Genomic DNA, 23,680 nt, shown 5'->3' on the forward strand with positions numbered 1-23,680 from the left:
GAAGGCGTTCAGGAGTATAATCCCTCCCACTCTTTAATGCTGAGATCTCAGCCAAGATCCCTCTCCCAGCGCGCACAACCAGCATGGTATGTAAGCGTTTGTCATGAGAGAAGCAGTTTGTATAGGTCCGAGATCAGTTTCTTGTCTGAGTGTCTAGTAATAAGCCATTTCTCGTAGGGAATAAGGTGTCTTCGCGCGTGAGGTTTAACATCCAGATGCTGAGCCCAGTGCCGCAGCTGCAGATAATGTAACCTTTCGGATTCCGGGAGGCCATAATCCGCTTGTAGTTGTGTAAAAGGGATGATGTCATCGGGATCAAATAATTGCCCCAATGCGCGGAGTCCTGCAGCTCTCCACAGGGGGAAGTATATCCTGTCCGCTCCTGGGCTAAAGTTGGGGTTGTCGAGTGGTGTGCGAGGGCAGGAAATCATGTTGTGTCTCCTGCATGTCTTTTCCCATGTAGATAAGATAGGGCATGTGACTTGTGAGGCGTAAAGGTTGGGTGGTCTCTGCGGCTTCTTAACGAAGGGGATCTTCAGATCTTCATAAGGGAAGTGCCTGCTACGGCACGGTCCTGGAAAAACAAATGCTTCGCTGATTCCGTGCGTCTCCACTCAACCAGATACCGTAGTTGTGCAGCTTTGTAATAGAGCGTGATATCTGGGACCCCGAGGCCACTTTCTTCGGGTGGTAAGGTGCAGATGAGTCTCTTCAGTCTCGGTTTACGACCCTGCCAAATGAAAAGAGAGTTCCGATTGTACATGGCTCAGCCTACCGTTGGGAGGCTGCAGAGGGAGTGTCTGAAATAGATTAAGAATTTTAGGGAGCATTTTCATTTTAATGGCCACGATACGTCCTAACCAAAAGATTGGGTAGTGTTTTCAGTGCTGTCAATCTGTGCGGATTTGGGTGTGTAGTTTGGTGTAGTTGACTGTTGTCATAGCCTGTAACGTAGGGGCCAAATGAATTCCCAAGTACGGGACCGTCCCTTCAGACCATTGTATAGGGTGGTGGCTCTGAAGAGATGCCAGAGTCTGAGGCGAGAGTGAGAGATTCAAGGCAGTGGATTTCGTTATATTAACTTTGAACCCGGAGGCACCTGCGAAAGAGTCCAGATCCCCCAGGAAGGTACCCAGGGCAGTCACCGAGTCTGATAATGTGACAAGAACATCATTTGCATAAAGACTTATAGTGTGTACGTCGCTCCCAAAGCAAATACCTGTGATTTGTGCGTGGTCCCGGACTCTGTGACATCGGTTCCATATATAGGGCAAAGAGCAGGGGTGACAGCAGGCACCCCTGCCGGGTGTCCCTACTGATGGGGAATGGAGTGGAGGTGTGCCCATTAACTCTTGCCGAAGCGGTAGGAGAGCGATAGCAGTTGAGAATGTGTCCTCATCTTTGTGCCAAGGACAATGCAGATCAGTACTTGTTCTAGATATGCCCAATGGACACGGTTGAATGCCTTTTCAACATCGATAGTGAGGAGCATATAATCCCCTGGTATGCGTGATGCCTTTTCTATGAGGTGCAGCACCCTCTTAGTGCTGTCGCTGGTCTGCTGCTGGGGAATAAACCCAGCCTGATCCGGGTCTATCAGTGACAGTCGGGCAGCAAGGATCCCAGTGTACAGTGTACAGCTTCAGCTCGATATTTAGTAAGGAAATAGGCCTATAGGCCACACAGCTAGTCTTGTCCTTCCCTGGTGATGAATGGTTAAAGGAGTTCCCAGGTGTACAGTTATCTCCTCCTGACATCAAACTTGTGGGACATGGAAGGAAGCCAATCGAAGTCTTGGGGTTTTTCTCTTCCAATCTTAGCTTTAAAGGCAAGTCCATTACTGCAAAGGTGTATGTGGCCAAAGATGGATTCTGTGTTTTGGGTTGGCCACAGCAAAGAGACCTTATGATCACGTTAGATCCTAATCATCCTGATCAAGTGCTGGGTTGGTAATGGCCAAGCAACTAATTGGGAAAATATGATTCCTAGTGTATTTTCTCCACAATTGGGGTTATTAAAATATTTTGTGCATAAGATAATTTTGAAAAACACACAAGGTCAGGAACATTCCTTTACTCTTAAGGGATGCTGTGAAAAGTGAGTTCGAGAGATTGTGTCAACTTGATGTTATTGAGGAAATTGAATCCTTTGAATGGTTATCGCCTTTCATTGTCGCACACAAGCCAAATGGAAAGGTTAGGTTGTGTGTAGATTTGAGAGACCTGAATGATAGTGTGTGGATGGACAGACACCCCCTGCCTAACTTTGGGGAGATGTTTGTCAAACTCAAAGGGGCTACGGTGTTTTCAACTTTAGATTTATCAAATTCCTATCATCAGATTGTCTTACATGAAGATAGCAAACAATATACTTCTTTTATCAGCTCTGAAGGTGCTTTCAGGTATAGAAGGATACCATTTGGGTTAAATTCTGCACCTGTTTTTCAAAGGGTCATGCACAAGTTGTTTAAGGACATGAGCAATGTTTTGTATTTTCGGGACGATATTCTTGTTTTTGGGAGCAATGCACAAGAGCATACCTAAATTTTACACAAAGTTTTATGTATTCTTCAATATAATGGTTTGACTTTGACAAAGGAGGAATACAAATTTGGAGTAGATTCCGTGGATTATCTTGGTCATTCTATTAGTAAAAATTGTATTTCTCCCAAACAAAATTTGGTCAAGGCTATTGAAGAGGCTCCTGAGCCTCAGAACAAGGACCAGCTAAGATCTTTTCTAGGTGTGGCAGAATATTACGCCAAATGGATTACTGTATTCTCTGATAACTGTTCACATGTGAAATGTAATGAAAAAAAAACAATTGTTTTTATTGGGTGACAATTGTGCCTATGAATTCAAACATTTATAAAAGTGTATATCTTCTGCACTTGCATTAGCAACTTTTGACACTGCTTGTGATGCTGTTATTGTTTCTGATACCAGCAACGTTGGCATTGGTGCTGTCCTTATGAAAAATCAGAAGGACATTTAGTCCCCATTGCATTTGTTTCCAGACCATTAAGAGGTGTTGAGAACAAATATTCCACTCTGGAAAAAGAAACACTAGCATGTTGGTGGGACATTGAATATTTTCGCAAGTATGTTTATGGCACCGTTTTCAGAGTAAGGACTGATCATCGTCTGCTTGTGGAATTGTCTACAACACAGGGTTGTGGTAAGGTGACTCCCAGGATTGCCAGATGGCAATACAAATTACAAGATTTTCGTTTCAAAGTTGAATATATCCCTGGAGTAAAGAATGTCCTAGCTGACTGTTAGTCAAGATTACCAATTAAGGATGACAGTGTTGTTGTGGATGATTGTGATTTGGAAAAAGGTGTGTCCATCTATGAAGTATCTAAGGGGTGTATTAGAGAAGATCAATGGAGATCAGCTTGTGATAATGATGAAAATATCAAAAAGGTTGTGTGTTTTGTCAAGTCATCTTGGCCTAGGAAAGCTGATTTACTCCTGAGTCTTTTACCTTTCTTTCAAGTAGCACAAGAACTGCCTCTTCAGGATAACATTTTAATGAGGGGTCTGCAGTTGGTCATGCCTGATGATCTTAAACAAACTGTTTTAGACATGGTTCACGAAGGTCATCCCGGTATGACCAGTATGAAGAGGAGGATTAGAAGTGAATTTTGGTGGCCTGCGGTGGATAGGTGTATTGAAAGGAAGGTCAGATGTTGTATTGAATGTAGTGTTAATGACAAATCTAAAAAAAACACTTGATTATTAATATTTGCCTGTTTCAAGGCCATCTCAGGTTTGGAGGAGTGTGTCTCTCGACATAGCTGGACCAATGAGTTTTGGGCGCAATCCCCTGTATGCCATTGTTTTAGTTGACCAGTTATCCCAGTGGCCTGATGTCAAGCTGGTACCGCAAATTACTTCAAGAATTGTTATTCAATTTTTAAACAAAGTATTTGAAACGGAGGGCCTTCCTGAGTTACTACTTACGGATAATGGTGCCCAGTTGACCTCTAATGAAATGAAGGTGTTTCTTGAGAGTCATGGTATTGCACACAAGCGTTCTTCAGTCTATTATCCCCAAAGCAATGGTATTGTGGAAAGATGGATTAGGGTGTTAAAAGAAGGTTTACAGCTTGCCATCAGCACTGGAAAGAATTGTTATCAAGCCATTAAAGAGTTTCTTTGGAGTTACAGGTACACTCCCAGAAGTGATGGGGATTTGTCTACTTTTGAAAAAATGAGGGGTATGAAGAGTCTGTGTAATTTGAGTCAGAGACGGATGAGGGATTTGGTCTGTAGGGAAGAAGTCAATGGAAAAGCGATTGAGGGTTGCTCTGGTGCGGCAGATAAAAGTCTGTTTTCCTCTTTCAGAGTCAATGATTGGGTGCTTGTGAAAAAGGGGAGAATTGTGAGATCTGGTGAGTCTAGGTTTTCAGCTCCCATGAAAGTTGTCAGAGTTGGTAAGCAGGTTTTGGAGCTAAACGACGGGAATGTCTGGAGTGTGTCCAAGGTTGTGAAAGTTCCTCGATTGTTATGGCTGGACAATCACAGTTCTGGTTCCAAGTTAGTGTGCGATTCCAAGTTGGTGTGTGACAACATGAATTGGCGGAAAGAGTTTTGCCATCAACCCAGTAACGTGAAAAGACACGATGTTGTGAGACAGAGACAGAGACTGGCATGGTGCAATGATTATCACATGGGTGTGTACATTTTTATATACATTTGGGTTTAGCATACGTTTGTATTTATTATTGAATATTGTGTTTTGCTCTTGTTATGTTTATTACAAACCTTTGTAAATCTTTGTCAACGAAGGGGCATGTGTGGTGTCCTTCTGTTCTTGAGTGGAATATGGAGCACGGAATGCATGGACCAGATTCCACACCGAGACGGTTTGCCCTGGTCTGTAGAAGGAGCTACTCTGATCATCTCTTCAATCAAATAAACTTACCTAATCAATACCGCTATATCCTGTCTTCAATACCAGAGACTTTTACAATGATATCAATGACAGTCATGTTACATGTGCACACACTCACAAACTTGTATCATTGCTGTCGAATTCATCAAAGTTCACCTGCACATCAACTTCAAGTGAGGAATACGTGGTCAGACAGGCCCTACGACCCAAACCCAAGCATACAGATTGACAGGTCACATGTGGGGTTATACTCAGCCCAAAGACAAATGCGCACCCAGGGAAAACCCTGATAGATCCCACAGATAGGTAGCCACACCACAAGCAGCACCGATGAGATAGGACACAATAAAATACGTTTAGCCAAAGGTAGGCATTCGGAAAATACCATAAAGTTAGATGTCGCTGTAGTTAGGAATACTCAGCCAATCAGGACACAATATATACACTGCAAGGGGTGATCACACGCTTACCACACCGGACCTTTGGACATTCACACACTAGCTGACACTAGCTCCTCCAAGGTTGAGAGCCATCTGTGTTCCCTTATAAGATGGTTGTACTTGTGATTTATGAGTATAATGCTTTTCAAAGAATGTTGAAGTGTTTTATTTTCCCCACAAAATGTATATATGTGCGGCCATAACTTCTGTACTCTGAGACTGTCTTCAGACGACCCTCTTTCAATACTCTCCCGTCCGCTGCGTTTAATTAAACCAACTTGTATCTGTTTGTTAAATGCCTCTTGTCTTCATTTATTTAAGATACATTCATATTCGAGCAACACAGTGAAAAAAGCTAATCCATAACTTTTATGCCGCTATAGTCAAATTCATATTAAGAGTAAATGTGAAAGGATTTGTGGCGAATCTGCTGGTTTTTGACACACAATCTGAAGGACTAGTAGAAATGCTCCCAAGATATTTAATCAAATGATTGTATAACCTTTCCCCATGTTTTATTGTTTTACAGATCATAGTAACATTCACAATACATTTACGGTATGAATCAGGTCACTAAATGAAGTGTATAATCTTATAAGTTACAGATTTCCTCCTACCAATGACTGTTACATGAGCATTGGCAGAGTACACTGACAATGATTTTAGGAGATGACTATCTCAGGTTACACTCCAAAGGATGCACTGCTTGCTGCCCAGCCCCGCTCCTCTGAGGCCACAAAGGGTTAGATCCTGCCTCTTCTTGCAGTTTGATGTAAGGAACTGTCCTCAGCACATCTAATTAATTCTGGTGACATTTTGTGGTCTACATACAATTTTGTTAAATTAGGTTGTCCAGGAGAAACACTACTATTTCTATTCCCTTTTGTATATTTGCTCCTGTAGTCCACTGACATTGAATAAGTGGCTACATTGACTGAAAAGAACTCTCATTTGATCAAATGTTGTCTTTTGTAGATATTGATCAGTGGTGTTTCTCTAAAAGTCTGCGCCTGACTGCTCAAATCTGTCCTGTAGCTCCCCCCTCCCACACTTCTTGCTCCATTTGTTTCCCCCAGGAAGGAGGTGTGTTACTGTGGAAATGGCAAGAGTCAGCATTTGCATGAGAACGCCGACCACACTGAACCAGAAGGGAAACGGGAGAAGCACATCGAAGAGATACCAACCGATGACACTGGGGACCTCACCTTCGAAGGCCCCGAAATCAAGAAAGCAAAGGTGAGTGATGGCTGAGGAGCTGAAGCTTGCTGCAGACAAGCCCCGCTCTAGCTCATGGGAGCACTATGCCACATTCTGGAGTTATATAGGACTCAGGGGCACCAAATGAATCACAACAGCTGCAAAAGGTTCCCCCATGCTGAAAATGAGAAAGGTTGTTCCCAATGATTAAACCCGACTACAAACGAACAAGAAAGAAAGATAAGGCTATGAAACCTATGCAACTCCAATTCAGCTTGGCTTCTTTGCAAGCACCAAAGGAACCTGTGAGTTTAGAAGGCAGATAACAAGATGTACTGAGGTGGATAACTGTGTATGTAGGGTGAATGGATTAACGGTCGCTATGTGCTTGAATGTCCAAGAACCTGGGGCAGTCCTGGGCGCAGTCTGAAGAACCTCAGTAGCGAACATAGATCATCCACAGCGCAAAAGTGTCAGAGTTGTTAGGGAGAAAGTTATTCTATGTTGAACACCAGGTACCAATCGGCAGAGAGTCCGTGCCCTAAAATGTGCAGTAACTTCACACTGTACCCATCAGTAAACTCTAAACTATGTGCCAACTCTCTAGGATGGCTCCGTCAGGAGGCAAGGAGGTGGCCGGCCGCACTGCAGTCTGCACTACTAATCCTCTGGATAAACCACTAGTGATGCAAGTAATAAAAAGACTAAACTGTATCTTTATACTTTCAATCTTAAGACACAGGAAGTAAGATCTCTCTACATAAACCCAATATATTACTTAGACAAATATGATAACAGAAATCCAGATTATGAGCCAGTCAAAGCTGTGTAACTGAGTATCAGAATTATATCGTTTTTTTTTTTTTTACAGAGTTTTAGATAGCGCAAACTTGACCCAAAGGTGTCGGGTATCAGATTGCTTTACATGAGCACCATTTGCGTTACATGAGGACACATTCATTTTTGTTAGGCCTGGGGAGATTACGTGATTTTCCCAGAATCACAGGATGTTGCGCGTCCCTGCAGAGACTCGAACTTGGTTCCCCATTTGTGAGGTCGACCGCCCCAATCGTTAGGCCAACTCCTCTCCCGTAGAATGCCAGGGAAACGATCATGCCAGAGGTAGGAAAAATGGATCAATAGATAAATGTTTCTTTAAACAAGTGAATTTTATATTAAGTAAAATTCATATTTTAGCATATATCAGTTGAGAATTAGACCTTGGCCTATATTGAAGTAAGATATACTGTTGCCTGAGCGGCAGCTCTTGCTGGTGTTGTTGGATCGGCACCTATATTGAAGTAAGATGTACTGTTGCCTGAGCGGCGGCTCTTGCTGGTGTTGTTGGACCTGCGTCTATATTGAAGTAAGATGTACTGTTGCCTGAGCGGCGGCTCTTGCTGGTGTTGTTGGACCTGCACCTATATTGAAGTAAGATATACTATTGCCTGAGCAGCAGATCTTGCTGGTGTTGTTGCACCTGTGCCTATATTGAAGTAAGATATACTATTGCCTGAGCAGCGGCTCTAGCTGGTGTTGTTGGACCTGCGCCTATATTGAAGTAAGATATACTATTGCCTGAGCAGCGGCTCTTGCTGATGTTGTTGGACCTGCGCCTATATTGAAGTAAGATATACTATTGCCTGAGCAGCGTCACTTCTGCAACTGGGGCCTGGGGCTCGCCTGGCCGGCATGGTGATGGAAGGGATGCCCCTCCTGAACGTATCCTGTCCAGCCACCCAGCGGACCTTTGCTGGGTATTGCCGAGCACCTGGTGCCTCCCTCAGGGATGAGTCCCTTGGACATTCTAATTGCTGGCCACAGTTGGCCTTTTTGGTTGGTTGGGTCTGGCTGTCAGCCATGTTGGTGGGCTGAAGTGGATGGTGGGTGGACTTATGGGGTAGGGTACGATCTGGGGGGCTGCAATGTGCCTTGTATTCTCTTTTCCTTTTTAGGTCTCGCGCCTAACATTGCACTGTGCAGCAGTGCTCGCGCAGCGAGAGTCCTTTTGTCCGGGGTTCAGAAATGGACCCTGGAATCGTACACGCTCGTGCGTGTGTTTTTTGTTTTGTCTTCTATTATTGGGCTTTTAGTGGCAGTATTTTTTAGACAGTGCATGCAATTGGCCAAAAGCGGGCGCCCACGGCCTATTGGTGTCTGTTACGAGCACTAAAGCCTATCTGGTTTCAATTATCGTGCCCAGACATGGGCGCGATAATTGAAAGCATATGGCTGTCTGTGGCGCGCGCACGCGCACCATTGGCAGCTGTCTCTGCTTCCAAAAGCAATTGCTTTCGGTTTCGCGATCGCTTTACTTGTGGCTTTGCTTTCAGCTTTACAATCCCTTTACTTGTGGCTTTGCGGCTGCAATACAGTTTGTTGCTTAATTGGGAGGAATGCGTGGCTAATCTTTACGCGGTTACAAGGTAAAATAAATGAAGGTGGTTACAAGGCAAAGTAAATGAAAATGCGCAGCAAATATTTACTTCGTTACAAGGTAAACAATTTGTGCCTAATAATTGCACTATACTTCTCTTTTTCTAATGTCGCGTCAGGCTTACTGAAATAATTGACTGTATCTACTTAGCTACAAAACAAGGACTCGTTGGGGCTAAGTCATACTTTCTGACTGGACTGAAAACGTGTGATTTTGGATAGAGTTCTTTCTCTTTCCGTTGCCCGATTCCCTTAATCTAAAATGGCGCTTGCTTACAAATAGAGTTATAGACATATAGACAGAAATACACGGCGCTAGACCTAGGTACAGGAAAACAGACGTACACACATATAGAAAAGGAGATTAACAAGCAAAGAGATATACAGAAACAGAGGCACATACAAAACGCTAGAAACTGAGACAGATAGACAAAGAGGAACAGAGGCAGAGATTAAGACAGAAACTTTTAAACACTAAAAGGCACACATAGAGTTTGATACATACACGCAAATACAGTGTACACATAGGTAGACACATATAGCGGAGCATGACAGGCACAGAGGAGCATATACAAAGACAGAGACACACAGACTGAGAGAGATAGAAACGCACAAACTAAGAGAAAGATGAATACACTAAGAGAAGAAACAGACAGTAAAACAAATACATCTTGTGGCTTTGCTTTCAGTTTTGCGATCACTTTACATGTGGCTTCGCAGCTGTAATACAGTTTGTTGCTTAATCGGGTGGAATGCGTGGCTAATCTTTACGTGGTTGCAAGGTAAAATAGCGGTTACAAGGCAAAGTAAATGAAAATGCGCTGCAAATATTTACTTTGTTACAAGGTAAAATAAATGAAGGCGGTTACAAGGTAAAAAAAATGAAAATGCGCTGCAAATATTTACACGGTTACAAGGTAAACAATGCGTGCCTAATAATTGCACTATACTTCTCTTTTTCTAATGTCGCGTCAGGCTTACTGAAATAATTGACTGTATCTGCTTAGCTACAAAACAAGGACTCGGGGCTAAGTCATACTTTCTAACTGGACTGAAAACGTGTGATCTTGGCTAGAGTTCTTTCTCTTTCCATTACCCGATTCCCTTAAGTTGTATGTGGTTGTGTGTGTGTGGTTGTGTGAGTGGTTGTGTGTGTGGTTGTGTGTGTGCTTGTGTGTGTGCTTGTGGTTGTGTGTGTGGTTGGGTGCTGGGTATGGTTGTGTGTGGTTGTGTGTGTGGTTGTGTGTGTGTGTGGTTGTGTGTGTGGCTCTGTGTGTGTGTGTGGTTCTGTGTGTGGGTGTGGTTCTGTGTGTGGGTGTGGTTCTGTGTGTGGTTGTGTGGTTGGGTGTGGTTGGATGTGGTTGTGTGGTTGGATGTGTGTGTGTGTGTGGTGTGTGTGGGGTTGTGGTTGTGTGGTTGTGTGTGGTTGTGTGTGTGGTTGTGGTTGTGTGTGTGGTGTGTGTGGTGTGTGTGGTTGTGTGTGTGTGCTTGTGTGTGTGTGTGTGTGTGTGTGTGTGTGTGTGTGGTTGTGTGTGTGTGGTTGTGTGTGTGTGTGGTTGTGGGAGTGTGTGTGTTGTGTGTGTGGTTGTGTGAATGTGTGGTTGTGGTGTGTGTGTGGTTGTGGTGTGTGTGTGGTTGTGTGGTTGTGTGATTACACATCACATAATTACACTCTATTCAATACAACATAAATACACTCCACATACCACTCAGTACTACATAATTGCACGTCACATAATTACTCTCTACTTAATGCAAGATAAATACCCTCCACACAATACCACTCTGTGCCACATAATAACACAACACATAATTACACTGTACTCAATGCAACATAAATACACACCTGTAGGAAGGTGGATATCTGACTATGGTTACCCCCAACTTTTTGCCTAGTGTCTAGCTGGTTTTTCGACTTAGTTGGCCTGAGATCCTGCCATTCAGGGTCTCAGGCTGTCTGCTCTCTCTGTAAAATGGACTCCATGTACCCTAGGTACATAACCAATCGGTAAGGATCACCTTATTGGACCCTGTACAATGTACCCTAGGTACCCAGGGCATAGGTGTACCCTAGGCCTCCCAGGGGCTGCAGCATGAATTATGCCACCCCTGGTCTGGCCTCCCAATCAGACACAACTGGCTGATCACTCAGCTGGGGCAAGGTCGTGTAATCACCCCTTGCTTAGATATAGTATACCTATATCTACCCTTATATATAGACACATGTGTACCTATCAGTCACTCCTATGGCAGGCCTTAACAATCCTGGAGGCAGAGTGCTTGGTAACATGTGAGATGGTGCTCTAGCATGAGCTGAGCCTGTCTGCAGCTTTCGGAACCATGTCCTTATAGCTGTTCTATGATATAGCCTACCATATACTCTTAAAGTGCCTTATAATCTTAAACGGTTATGGTAACTATGGTTGGGCTGTATCAAAACATGTCGTGTAAGGTGTCTAACACTTTGGAATAATACCCCCATACCATTTCTGGTGATGAGGATATTATTCCTCCCTTCTAGAGGGAGAGACATGTTAAAATCCTACTTTGCTGTGTAACCTCTGACCAAAGCCTCAGCATCACAAAATGGATGCTGCTGCCACGACACAAGTCTGACCTCCTGCAGCTGGGAGTGATCCCAGCCAGGGAGGCCTGGACAATAGGTTTCCTGCTTGGGGAGGTGCTAGCACCTCTCCAGACAGCCTTTAGTGTATTGGGGCAGGGTGGGCTGAAAGGAATGAGACATGCCTGGGGCACACAAGGTGTTCCTTGCATAGTCCAGTTCAAACCGGCGCTGGGGCACTCCAGCCCCAGCTCTGGCGCGAAACTGGACAAAGGGAAGTGGGTGTAACCACCCCCTCCCAGGTCCCACCCATAAGGCGTGACCTAGCAGGTATCCCAGCCCCCCAGATTAGTATAAGAGTGGGAGTTGGGCCTCAAGACTTTAGATTATCCTGAACCTGCAAAACTGAACAGAAACTCTGGACCTTCGACATTCGACGAAAGAAGAAGACTGAAGAATCTCCCTTGTGGCCAAGGAGTGGCTACCCTGTGCAAACAGGCACCATCAAGAGACTACCCTTTGCTTTGTGAAACGTTCTACGAGGAACCGACTGCAGAGCCCGACCAGAGCCTTGACTCTCAGACTTCTCCGACCCTCATCCACATCTGCAGCAGAGCTGAGATCCGTGGAGGCGACGAGCGACGTGGGACCGGCTACCTGGGAAAAGTGGCTAGTATCTTCAAGCGCAGCTTCTGAGGCACCCTCGAAGTTGGGCACCGGGGATTGAGAAGCCCCACCCCCAAGCACCATCTGCACCGAAGACCAGCCCCCCACACTCAACGAGTCCTGCGTGGGGCCCTTCAGCATTTTCCTGCTTGCCGCGTCTGTCCGGTTACTTGCCCGCTGGCTAGTTGCCTTTGTGACGACGCACCCTGAAATCTTCTGCGCTGGTTTGGCTCCTCCAGACTGGCTCCTGCTTCCCTGCAAAGAAGAAGCACCCCAGACCTTCCTGGTCTGATCCTGAAGCAAGTCCTCCGATCCTCGTGGGTTCCGCTTGCCAAGGCCTGGTGAGTCCTAGCCCAGCTTCGACGCCGCCGACAGCAAGAGCCTTCGTGGGACAGCTCGCCTCCTGGTCCTGGTCATCCTCGACGCTCCCTGGTCCTCCAGGCTGCAGCGACAAGCTTCACCTTCACCTGCAACTCTTCGCGACATCGTCTGGTTCCTTCCTGGTTCCACGTGATCACTGGCTAGTGATCTTGACTCTGTCCCCTCTGCTTGCAGGTCTCTTCTCTTCTTGATCCCAGCCTTGGGATCCACCGGACACTCTTCACTGACTGCCTGTCAGCATCTTTCTTCAGGCATCCATAGGAGTCGACGACGAAACCCGACGCAACTTCAACCCTATGCACCCGCAGCCTGTGGGCTAGGTAACTTGGGTACTCCGGTGCTCATCAGGATAGTGACTATCCTAGTGTCTAAGTTTCAAGTGCCAACTTCCTAGCTACTCCGGAAGTGTCCTAAATCTATCTATTTCTAAACTGTACTAATGCTAGTGACTTTTACGCATTACGCGTGAGTGTTTCCACTCTGCACACGAATCCCGTGGGCCTCCCACTTCCTATCCTGTGGTAGTCTAGTGTAGCCCCAGCGATTCCCTAGGCCTAGGCCTATTCTATTTCCGTGACAGTGGCTCTTATACCACTTACTTAGTATATGGTTTGCGTGGCCCCTAGGGCCTAACTGTATTACTTACCTGTGTGACTTACTGTATGCATTAATAAGACTGTGTTGTACTTACCTCTAATCTCATAAAGAGTGCTGAGGGTTTGCTTAGAATAAATACACTTTATTTTATATATATATCTGTTGTGGTGTCCTTTCATTTGGTATTCAAGGGATTATATATGGTATCACAGCTGGCTTCACATGCCATTCAGAGTTTAGCCTAAGACTGCTCTTGTCCATGCTACCACTAGGATAGCTGGTCTATAAGGTTGACTTTACAACCAATCACCATAAGGGTATTTGGACTGATATAAGGTGTACACTATAACTAGTGACATCATACATCAGGCCAACTTCTCACATTGGTGGCAGCGGTGGGATCTGAGCTTGCTGTTGTAATACCATTGTAATCTTGAGATACTAAATTGAAAGATCACACAGATATTGTCTAGGTACATATAACATAGTTTATTATACTTAAGTCCTACTGGACTTAGTAGTTGTAGGTTGAAGGGAGTAACACACCCTGACTACAACTACTAGAGAGGTTTAGTAGAAACAACTAGTGTAGGTAGGTGCACACACCACACCCTCACTAGATCATGCCTCTGGGAGGAGATCAAGTAGATACTCTCTCAGGAGGGGAAGGTCTGCAGAAGACCCCCTCTAGGTATGATACCTTAACATTCCAGGAGATGAGACAATTGTGTACCTCCAGAGGAATAAGACAGGGTGCAAACCCTACCCTTAGACAGCTAGTGGAGCTTCTGGAGGCCTATGATGCTGAAGGAGCTGCCAGGGATGGTGCCATAGCTGTAGATGGGGGTCTGCCCACCACAGAGGAGTCAGATGGGACTTCAGAGGAAGAGGTAGACAGCCAGGGCCAAGTAGGAAGACTTAGCCAGGCTAACCTAAGCTTACATGGGAGTTTGCATGGGGTCCCCCCATACAGACCCACAAGTAGGTTTTCACAAAGAAGCAGGAGGGACAGATCCCCTTCAAGGGAATCCATCCACTCCCATGTTTCTAGCATCTCTAGTGCTTCCTCTCACAGGGGAATGACTTCACCTGAGAGAAAGGAGCATACAGCCAGAATGAGGGAAGCTAATCTGAGGATTCAGAGGGAAGAAATTGCCCTTGCCAAGGAGAAGCTTGCTCTGGCTAGAGAGCAAAAATTGTGTGGGTCAGAACCCACTGGTGGCAGCAACATTCCTAGAGATAGGGATAGGTCTTATGACCATAGAAACCTAAGCAAGATAGTCCCCCCATATCAGAATGGGGATGACATCCACAAATGGATGACTGCTTTGGAGAGGGCCTGCAAAGTACAGCAGGTACCCCAAAGTCAGTGGGCAGCTATCTTGTGGCTCTCCTTTTCTGACAAAGGTAGAGACAAGCTCCTCACAGTCAGTGATGAGGATGCAAACAATTACAAAGTCCTGAAGAGTGCTCTGATAGATGGGTTTGGCTTAACCACTGAGCAATATAGGTTGTTGTTCAGAGACACCCAGAAGACACAGACACAGGACTGGTCTGATTTTGTGGATTGTGCCACTAAGGCTTTGGAAGGTTGGTTAAATGGCAGCAAGGTGCAGGACTATACAGGATTGTACAACTTGATTATGAGGGAGCAGATCCTTAATAATTGTCAGAACCAGCTTCTCCATGAACACCTGGTAGACTCAGATTTGACCTCTCCCCAAGAATTGTGAAAGAGGGCAGATAAATGGGTCAGGACCAGGATTAGGCCTAAAAATCAGGGTGGTGACCAAAAGAAAGATACCACCAAGCCTCAAGAGAAGGGTGGGGATAAAGCAAAAGAGAAATCTTCCTCAGGGCCCCAAAACTCCACACAGGGTGGTGGGTCCCAAGCTCCCTCCTCTACCACAGTTAAAAAGCCTTACTGCCATGTGTGTAAAACACCTGGGCATTGGAAAACTGACAGCAGTTGTCCACAGGCTAAAAACAAAACTGTTCCTCCAACTACTCCTGTCACACCACCTATTACTGTCAGCAGTAATCCCCCAGGTGGTGGGAGTGCCCCCCAAAATTTAGTTGGGTTTTCTTGGGGAACACAGGGGGATCCTGGCTTAGCCAATTCCCCTGCAGCAGCTACTCTTGTCTGTGATGGTGGCATGGGGTTTGCCAACTTCACTGCCTGTCCCAACACTTTGGGTAGGTACAGACAGGAACCCTACATCAATGGTAGAAAAACTGAGGCCTAAAGAGACACTGGAGCTAGCATCACTATGGTGGCCCATAGGCTAGTTCCCTCTGAGCAGCTTTTGCCTGGTTTCTCATACCAGGTAACTAACATTGATGGCAAACAGACCAGTCATCCCATGGCAGAGGTATGTCTCAGCTGGGGAGGTGTCACTGGCCCTAAAAGGGTGGCAGTGTCTCCAACCTTGCCTGTGGACTGCTTGCTGGGGAATGACTTAGAACTCTCAGCTTGGGCTGGAGTTGAACAAGACACCCATTCCAAAATGGTAGGCCTTTCCAAAAAGGGTAGTGGGGTTGTGCCAGTCACAACCCCTGTCCAAGTAGCTTTCCTCCCTGAAAAGGTTGGAAGGGCAGTGGTAGCCCCAGCCCAGGCACAGACAGACTTCCCTGTAAGGACTGGCAGAGCTGTGACAGTCACAGCTCAAACACAAACCGAGTGCCTTCCTGAAAAGGTTGGCAAGGCTGTAATGGTCTCAGCCCACACTCAGACTGATATAGGTGTAGTGAAGCCTGAAACTATGGATCACTCCACACAGACAGAGAGTACTGGGGAGGAAGAAAAGTCTCCCTCCCCCCAGACATTAGGAAAAGGTCAGCCTCCTCAGGGATCTGACCTCACCCCTTGTGAAGGAACTGCCCCAGAGGTAGCCAGGCCTGGCCTGGCAGAGCCTCTGATGTCAGTGGCCCCTTCCAAGGTGGGACCCAGTCTGGTGCAGGTAGCCTGCCTCTCTCTACCCTGCCTCAGTCAGCCCAGGGCTGCAGAGGTCAGGGAGGCCAGTGGACCCCAAGAGGGCCCCTGTCCACAAGAACCCCCCCTTCAAAAGAATGAGGATTGCCTGGTTAGTTGCCCTAGCCAGGTGATGGGTAAAAACATTCCTGAGGGATCCCCTTCACAGGTAGTTAGGGACCTCCCCCAGAGGGATTATGTTGGGCACAGGCAAACATGGGACCTTAGGGCCCCAAACCTGACCTGTCCCTCCAGTAAGCCCACAAAAGGGACCCAGCCTCCAGCTTTAGGTAGCCAGAGGCTGACCCTGAGAGCACAGTGCAACTCAGTTAGAGAAAGAAAGGCATCCATGGTGGAGGATGATTGGAGGAAGCTGAGGCCTCACTTTGAGGACACTCACTTCAGTACTCCATCTCAACACCAGCCTTTTTCTTTGCAAAGACACACCAAAGGTAGAGATTCCCTATGGTGGAGACCCTATGATATCTTTAGGATGAGGGATTGCTTAGTGGACCATGAGACAGGGGGTAACCATGCCAGTGCTGGTTCTTCCTTATATGGCCACTCAGGCAATAGAGGCTTACCTTGTAAAGGCCAGCCTTATCTCCTTTCGTTTGGGGGGGGGTTGTGTAGGAAGGTGGATATCTGACTATGGTTACCCCCAACTTTTTGCCTAGTGTCTAGCTGGTTTTTCGACTTAGTTGGCCTGAGATCCTGCCATTCAGGGTCTCAGGCTGTCTGCTCTCTCTGTAAAATGGACTCCATGTACCCTAGGTACATAACCAATCGGTAAGGATCACCTTATTGGACCCTGTACAATGTACCCTAGGTACCCAGGGCATAGGTGTACCCTAGGCCTCCCAGGGGCTGCAGCATGAATTATGCCACCCCTGGTCTGGCCTCCCAATCAGACACAACTGGCTGATCACTCAGCTGGGGCAAGGTCGTGTAATCACCCCTTGCTTAGATATAGTATACCTATATCTACCCTTATATATAGACACATGTGTACCTATCAGTCACTCCTATGGCAGGCCTTAACAATCCTGGAGGCAGAGTGCTTGGTAACATGTGAGATGGTGCTCTAGCATGAGCTGAGCCTGTCTGCAGCTTTCGGAACCATGTCCTTATAGCTGTTCTATGATATAGCCTACCATATACTCTTAAAGTGCCTTATAATCTTAAACGGTTATGGTAACTATGGTTGGGCTGTATCAAAACATGTCGTGTAAGGTGTCTAACACTTTGGAATAATACCCCCATACCATTTCTGGTGATGAGGATATTATTCCTCCCTTCTAGAGGGAGAGACATGTTAAAATCCTACTTTGCTGTGTAACCTCTGACCAAAGCCTCAGCATCACAAAATGGATGCTGCTGCCACGACACAAGTCTGACCTCCTGCAGCTGGGAGTGATCCCAGCCAGGGAGGCCTGGACAATAGGTTTCCTGCTTGGGGAGGTGCTAGCACCTCTCCAGACAGCCTTTAGTGTATTGGGGCAGGGTGGACTGAAAGGAATGAGACATGCCTGGGGCACACAAGGTGTTCCTTGCATAGTCAATGTCAATGTCAATGTCAAAGATTTTTATATAGCGCACAAATCACCAAAGGTCGCAGGGCGCTCGCAACCAAGACAAAGAGACTGGACAGTGACGTTATATTGATGTGCCTAAGCTTGTTGGGAAAAGAGCCAGGTTTTCAGCTTTCTGCGAAAAAGTAGATGGTCGGTTATGGAAAGTAAATCCAAAGGAAGTCTATTCCATAGCGTGGGAGCCTGGTATGAAAAAGAGCGACCTCCATTGCGGGCAGTCCGGACACGGGGTTGGACAAGTAGAGGTCTAGCGCTGGACCGCAGCGAGCGTCCTGGGACGTACCTTTGAAGTTTTTTTGCCAAGTATAGGGGGCCGGTGCCTTGCATCAGCTTATGCGTAAGGCATAGGATTTTAAAGCGCCCTCTTTGGCGAATTGACAACCAATGTAGGGTATTCAAAATGGGAGCAGAGGGAGTGCGTGGAGGGAGGTCCAGAACAAGCCTCGCGGCCGTGTTCTGGAGAATCTGTAGTTTGCAGAGTTGATCCTGGTTGAGTGCTGTAAATAAGGCATTGCCATAATCTAAACGACTGATGATTAGACCCTGGACCAGAGGTTTCCTGGCCTCTATGGGTAGCCATTTAAAAATCTTGCGTAGCAGACGCATGATGCCAAAACAGGTCCCCAGCACTTGATTTACGTGGGTTTTCAGAGATAAAGAATTATCAATTGTAATACCCAGGTTACGCACTGCGAGCTTGGGCGTAGGGCAGGTACCCAGCTCTGGAGGCCACCAGTCACAGGTCCAGAACTTTTCAGCCTTCCCGAATAGGATTACCTCGGTCTTCCCATAGTCCAGTTCAAACCGGCGCTGGGGCACTCCAGCCCCAGCTCTGGCGCGAAACTGGACAAAGGGAAGTGGGTGTAACCACCCCCTCCCAGGTCCCACCCATAAGGCGTGACCTAGCAGGTATCCCAGCCCCCCAGATTAGTATAAGAGTGGGAGTTGGGCCTCAAGACTTTAGATTATCCTGAACCTGCAAAACTGAACAGAAACTCTGGACCTTCGACATTCGACGAAAGAAGAAGACTGAAGAATCTCCCTTGTGGCCAAGGAGTGGCTACCCTGTGCAAACAGGCACCATCAAGAGACTACCCTTTGCTTTGTGAAACGTTCTACGAGGAACCGACTGCAGAGCCCGACCAGAGCCTTGACTCTCAGACTTCTCCGACCCTCATCCACATCTGCAGCAGAGCTGAGATCCGTGGAGGCGACGAGCGACGTGGGACCGGCTACCTGGGAAAAGTGGCTAGTATCTTCAAGCGCAGCTTCTGAGGCACCCTCGAAGTTGTGCACCGGGGATTGAGAAGCCCCACCCCCAAGCACCATCTGCACCGAAGACCAGCCCCCCACACTCAACGAGTCCTGCGTGGGGCCCTTCAGCATTTTCCTGCTTGCCGCGTCTGTCCGGTTACTTGCCCGCTGGCTAGTGGCCTTTGTGACGACGCACCCTGAAATCTTCTGCGCTGGTTTGGCTCCTCCAGACTGGCTCCTGCTTCCCTGCAAAGAAGAAGCACCCCAGACCTTCCTGGTCTGATCCTGAAGCAAGTCCTCCGATCCTCGTGGGTTCCGCTTGCCAAGGCCTGGTGAGTCCTAGCCCAGCTTCGACGCCGCCGACAGCAAGAGCCTTCGTGGGACAGCTCGCCTCCTGGTCCTGGTCGTCCTCGACGCTCCCTGGTCCTCCTGGCTGCAGCGACAAGCTTCACCTTCACCTGCAACTCTTCGCGACATCGTCTGGTTCCTTCCTGGTTCCACGTGATCACTGGCTAGTGATCTTGACTCTGTCCCCTCTGCTTGCAGGTCTCTTCTCTTCTTGATCCCAGCCTTGGGATCCACCGGACACTCTTCACTGACTGCCTGTCAGCATCTTTCTTCAGGCATCCATAGGAGTCGACGACGAAACCCGACGCAACTTCAACCCTATGCACCCGCAGCCTGTGGGCTAGGTAACTTGGGTACTCCGGTGCTCATCAGGATAGTGACTATCCTAGTGTCTAAGTTTCAAGTGCCAACTTCCTAGCTACTCCGGAAGTGTCCTAAATCTATCTATTTCTAAACTGTACTAATGCTAGTGACTTTTACGCATTACGCGTGAGTGTTTCCACTCTGCACACGAATCCCGTGGGCCTCCCACTTCCTATCCTGTGGTAGTCTAGTGTAGCCCCAGCGATTCCCTAGGCCTAGGCCTATTCTATTTCCGTGACAGTGGCTCTTATACCACTTACTTAGTATATGGTTTGCGTGGCCCCTAGGGCCTAACTGTATTACTTACCTGTGTGACTTACTGTATGCATTAATAAGACTGTGTTGTACTTACCTCTAATCTCATAAAGAGTGCTGAGGGTTTGCTTAGAATAAATACACTTTATTTTATATATATATCTGTTGTGGTGTCCTTTCATTTGGTATTCAAGGGATTATATATGGTATCACAGCTGGCTTCACATGCCATTCAGAGTTTAGCCTAAGACTGCTCTTGTCCATACAATGCGTGCCTAATAATTGCACTATACTTCTCTTTTTCTAATGTCGCGTCAGGCTTACTGAAATAATTGACTGTATCTGCTTAGCTACAAAACAAGGACTCGGGGCTAAGTCATACTTTCTAACTGGACTGAAAACGTGTGATCTTGGCTAGAGTTCTTTCTCTTTCCATTACCCGATTCCCTTAAGTTGTATGTGGTTGTGTGTGTGGTTGTGTGAGTGGTTGTGTGTGTGGTTGTGTGTGTGCTTGTGTGTGTGCTTGTGGTTGTGTGTGTGGTTGGGTGCTGGGTATGGTTGTGTGTGGTTGTGTGTGTGGTTGTGTGTGTGGTTGTGTGTGTGTGTGGTTGTGTGTGTGGCTCTGTGTGTGTGTGTGGTTCTGTGTGTGGGTGTGGTTCTGTGTGTGGGTGTGGTTCTGTGTGTGGTTGTGTGGTTGGGTGTGGTTGGATGTGGTTGTGTGGTTGGATGTGTGTGTGTGGTGTGTGTGGGGTTGTGGTTGTGTGGTTGTGTGTGGTTGTGTGTGTGGTTGTGGTTGTGTGTGTGGTGTGTGTGGTGTTTGTGGTTGTGTGTGTGTGCTTGTGTGTGTGTGTGGTTGTGTGTGTGTGGTTGTGTGTGTGTGGTTGTGTGTGTGTGTGGTTGTGGGAGTGTGTGTGTTGTGTGTGTGGTTGTGTGAATGTGTGGTTGTGGTGTGTGTGTGGTTGTGGTGTGTGTGTGGTTGTGTGGTTGTGTGATTACACATCACATAATTACACTCTATTCAATACAACATAAATACACTCCACATACCACTCAGTACTACATAATTGCACGTCACATAATTACTCTCTACTTAATGCAAGATAAATACCCTCCACACAATACCACTCTGTGCCACATAATAACACAACACATAATTACACTGTACTCAATGCAACATAAATACACACCCTTCACTCAAGTTCGTGCTATATAAAAAAAAAAAAAAAATTGCAATGCAATAGGTCTCACATTACTGAATCTTTGAGCTGCTATTGGTGTTGCATTATTATTAGCAATGCCAACAGCTCAATAATGCAAGACCTATTGCATTGAAAATGCTTGTTTCTTCTTTCCCCTCTCTCTGGCCCAGTTGCACTGAAGAATGGTGGGGTGGGGCTCCAAAGGCTGGATGAGAGTGTCAAAGAGATGTCTGAGATTTAAAGCAGTGACATGGAATTTGCGTGGCCTGAGCGACAGCCGTAAGGTGAGACTGCTACCGAAGGGCGCAGCAGAGGCACCCAGCATATCAGGACTTGTACACTCCCAGTGATGGCAGAGGCCACTACAGAGGTGAATGCGATTAAACCGGTGACATGGAATGTGCGTGGTCTGAATGACTGTCGTAAGGTTCGACTGGTTGTGGTATATCTGCACAGACATGGGGCGGACATCTGCTTCTTACAGGAACTACACTTAACTAGTAGTAATTACGCACAGCTGCGGGCTGGATAGATGGTAGAGAGGTTTTTGTCGAGATACTAGAATTATGCTAGAGGCACAGCTATAATCCTCACGAAGGGGCTCCCCTGGCGAACACATGCCGCGCTGTGCGACCCACAGGGGAGGTATGTAATTGTTGCGGGTGAGCTGGGGAGGCGACCGGTCAGACTTGTGTTGGTCTACGGGACGAATGTGGACAACCCGTAATTTTTTAGTGAAGTTTGGAGGCTTACAGAATCGATTGGATCCGGGGCCATCCTGTGGGGGGAGGGGGATTTTAATATGGTTCTGGATGCGGCAGTGGATCGGTCTGGCGACTCCCGTAGACCACACTCGAAGGCAGCGGAACAACTGCGAACCATCATGGAAGATCATGAGTTGGTGGACGTCTGGCGACGTCTGCAACCACTCAAACGAGAGGGCACTTGCATTTCCTCAGCGGGCCCAACTTGGTCCAGAATCGATTATTGGCTCACATCTTGTGATGTGGATGCTCGGACACTCACAGCTGCCCATTTTGTCCGGTCTCTCTCTGATCATGCGCCAGTGCTACTGACATTCATAATGCCGGATGCGGCACATAGGCCCTTTAGCTGGAGACTTCCCACAGGGCCGCTCCGGGATCAGGTCTTTAGAGAATCAATCCGCGCTGATATCATAGACTACTTTGAATTAAACAGTGGGACTGTGGATTCGCCCTCGGTGTTATGGGAAGCCTTTAATGTGTTTATCCGGGGAAAGTACATAGCTAAGCAGGTTGGGGTACTGCTCTCCCTGAGGGGAGACCTCTGCCGTCTGGAGGGGGAAATTCAGGATCTCAAGTCTAAGTACTTTGAGTCTTACAGCCCGGCAACCTTGGGACGCATCAAAGAGAAAATAGCAGAATTTGAAGAGGCTGCACAGAGACGGACGCACTATCTGGGCACGCAGCCGCGGGCACGCGAATATGGAGAGGGGGATCGAGCCGAGAAGAGGTTAGCAGGCCTCCTAAAAAAGCCATGGGCCAGTGAGTACGTAAGCGAACTGCACACCAGTAGTGGGGAGGTGATTGCTGGGCAGGAAGCGGTGGAAGCAGAAATGATGGCATTCTACACCTCTCTGTACACGGCTAGACAAACGAAAGCACATACCGATCTGCTTCCCCCGGGAATCAATCGAACTAGGCTGGTTAAGTGACTGACAGCGCAACTATCTCGATGAGCCCTATGCTGAGGAGGAGATCATTGGGGTGATTCGGGCCATGCCCGGGGACAAAGCTTCCGGGCTGGACGGACTCACAGCTTCGTTCTACAAGGAGTACGCGCCGCTCCTTGTCCCCCACCTCCTCAACATGTATGAGGAATTGCTGGAATGAGGCTCACAGCCCTCTCCCCACTGCAGCGGTCTTCTTGGACGCAACTAAGGCTTTTGATACCTTGGAGTGGCCGTATATGTTCGCGCTCCTCTCTCGCACTGGCATCAGCCCTCTTGTCCTTAAAAAAATTGCCCTGCTGTACTCTGCTCCGACTGCGAGACTGAGAATTAACCGACTGGTCTCTCCCCCCCATTCCAGTGGCCCGGGGCATGCACGAGGGGTGTCCGCCTTCCCCTCTGCTTTTTGCGGTGGTGATGGAGCCGCTTGCAGTCAGACTTCAGCAACACCACGCGCGGATAACGTGACTCTGTATGTCCAACGCCCAGCTGAAAACCTAGACCCACTCATCCAGGAAGTCATCCACTTTGGAAGCCTGTCGGGCGTCAGCATAAATTGGGAAAATTCCATCATCTTCCCGCTCACCCGGGCCACCGATCCATTCCAGTCAGAGTTCCCACTTAAACGGGCGGACTCCCCGATGAAATATCTGGGGATTTGGCTCAGCCGGAACACAAATTAACTCTGGTTTTACAACTATGGCAAGCTGATTGACTGGTTTGAGAGTAGACTAAATAGGTGGAAGACACTCCCACTGTCCCTGGTGGTCCGATTGGCGTTCACCAAGATGGTGGTTCTCCCCAAATT

The 23,680-nt window shown here is 47.3% G+C and overlaps 1 protein-coding gene across 1 annotated transcript in view; it reads left to right on the plus strand.

Annotated features, from left to right (window-relative positions):
* The window catches only part of LOC146808461 (transient receptor potential cation channel subfamily M member 2-like), a 3,976,112-nt gene that overhangs the window by 44,850 nt on the left and 3,907,582 nt on the right, over window positions 1–23,680 (plus strand). Inside the window, exon 3 of the mRNA XM_085623954.1 lies at window positions 6,416–6,575. Coding sequence (XP_085480080.1) covers window positions 6,416–6,575 — 160 coding nt within the window. The remainder of the gene's footprint in view (window positions 1–6,415; window positions 6,576–23,680) is intronic.

The sequence above is a fragment of the Triturus cristatus genome, chromosome 8, assembly GCF_964204655.1.
Source record: "Triturus cristatus chromosome 8, aTriCri1.1, whole genome shotgun sequence".
Taxonomy (NCBI): Eukaryota; Metazoa; Chordata; class Amphibia; order Caudata; family Salamandridae; genus Triturus; species Triturus cristatus.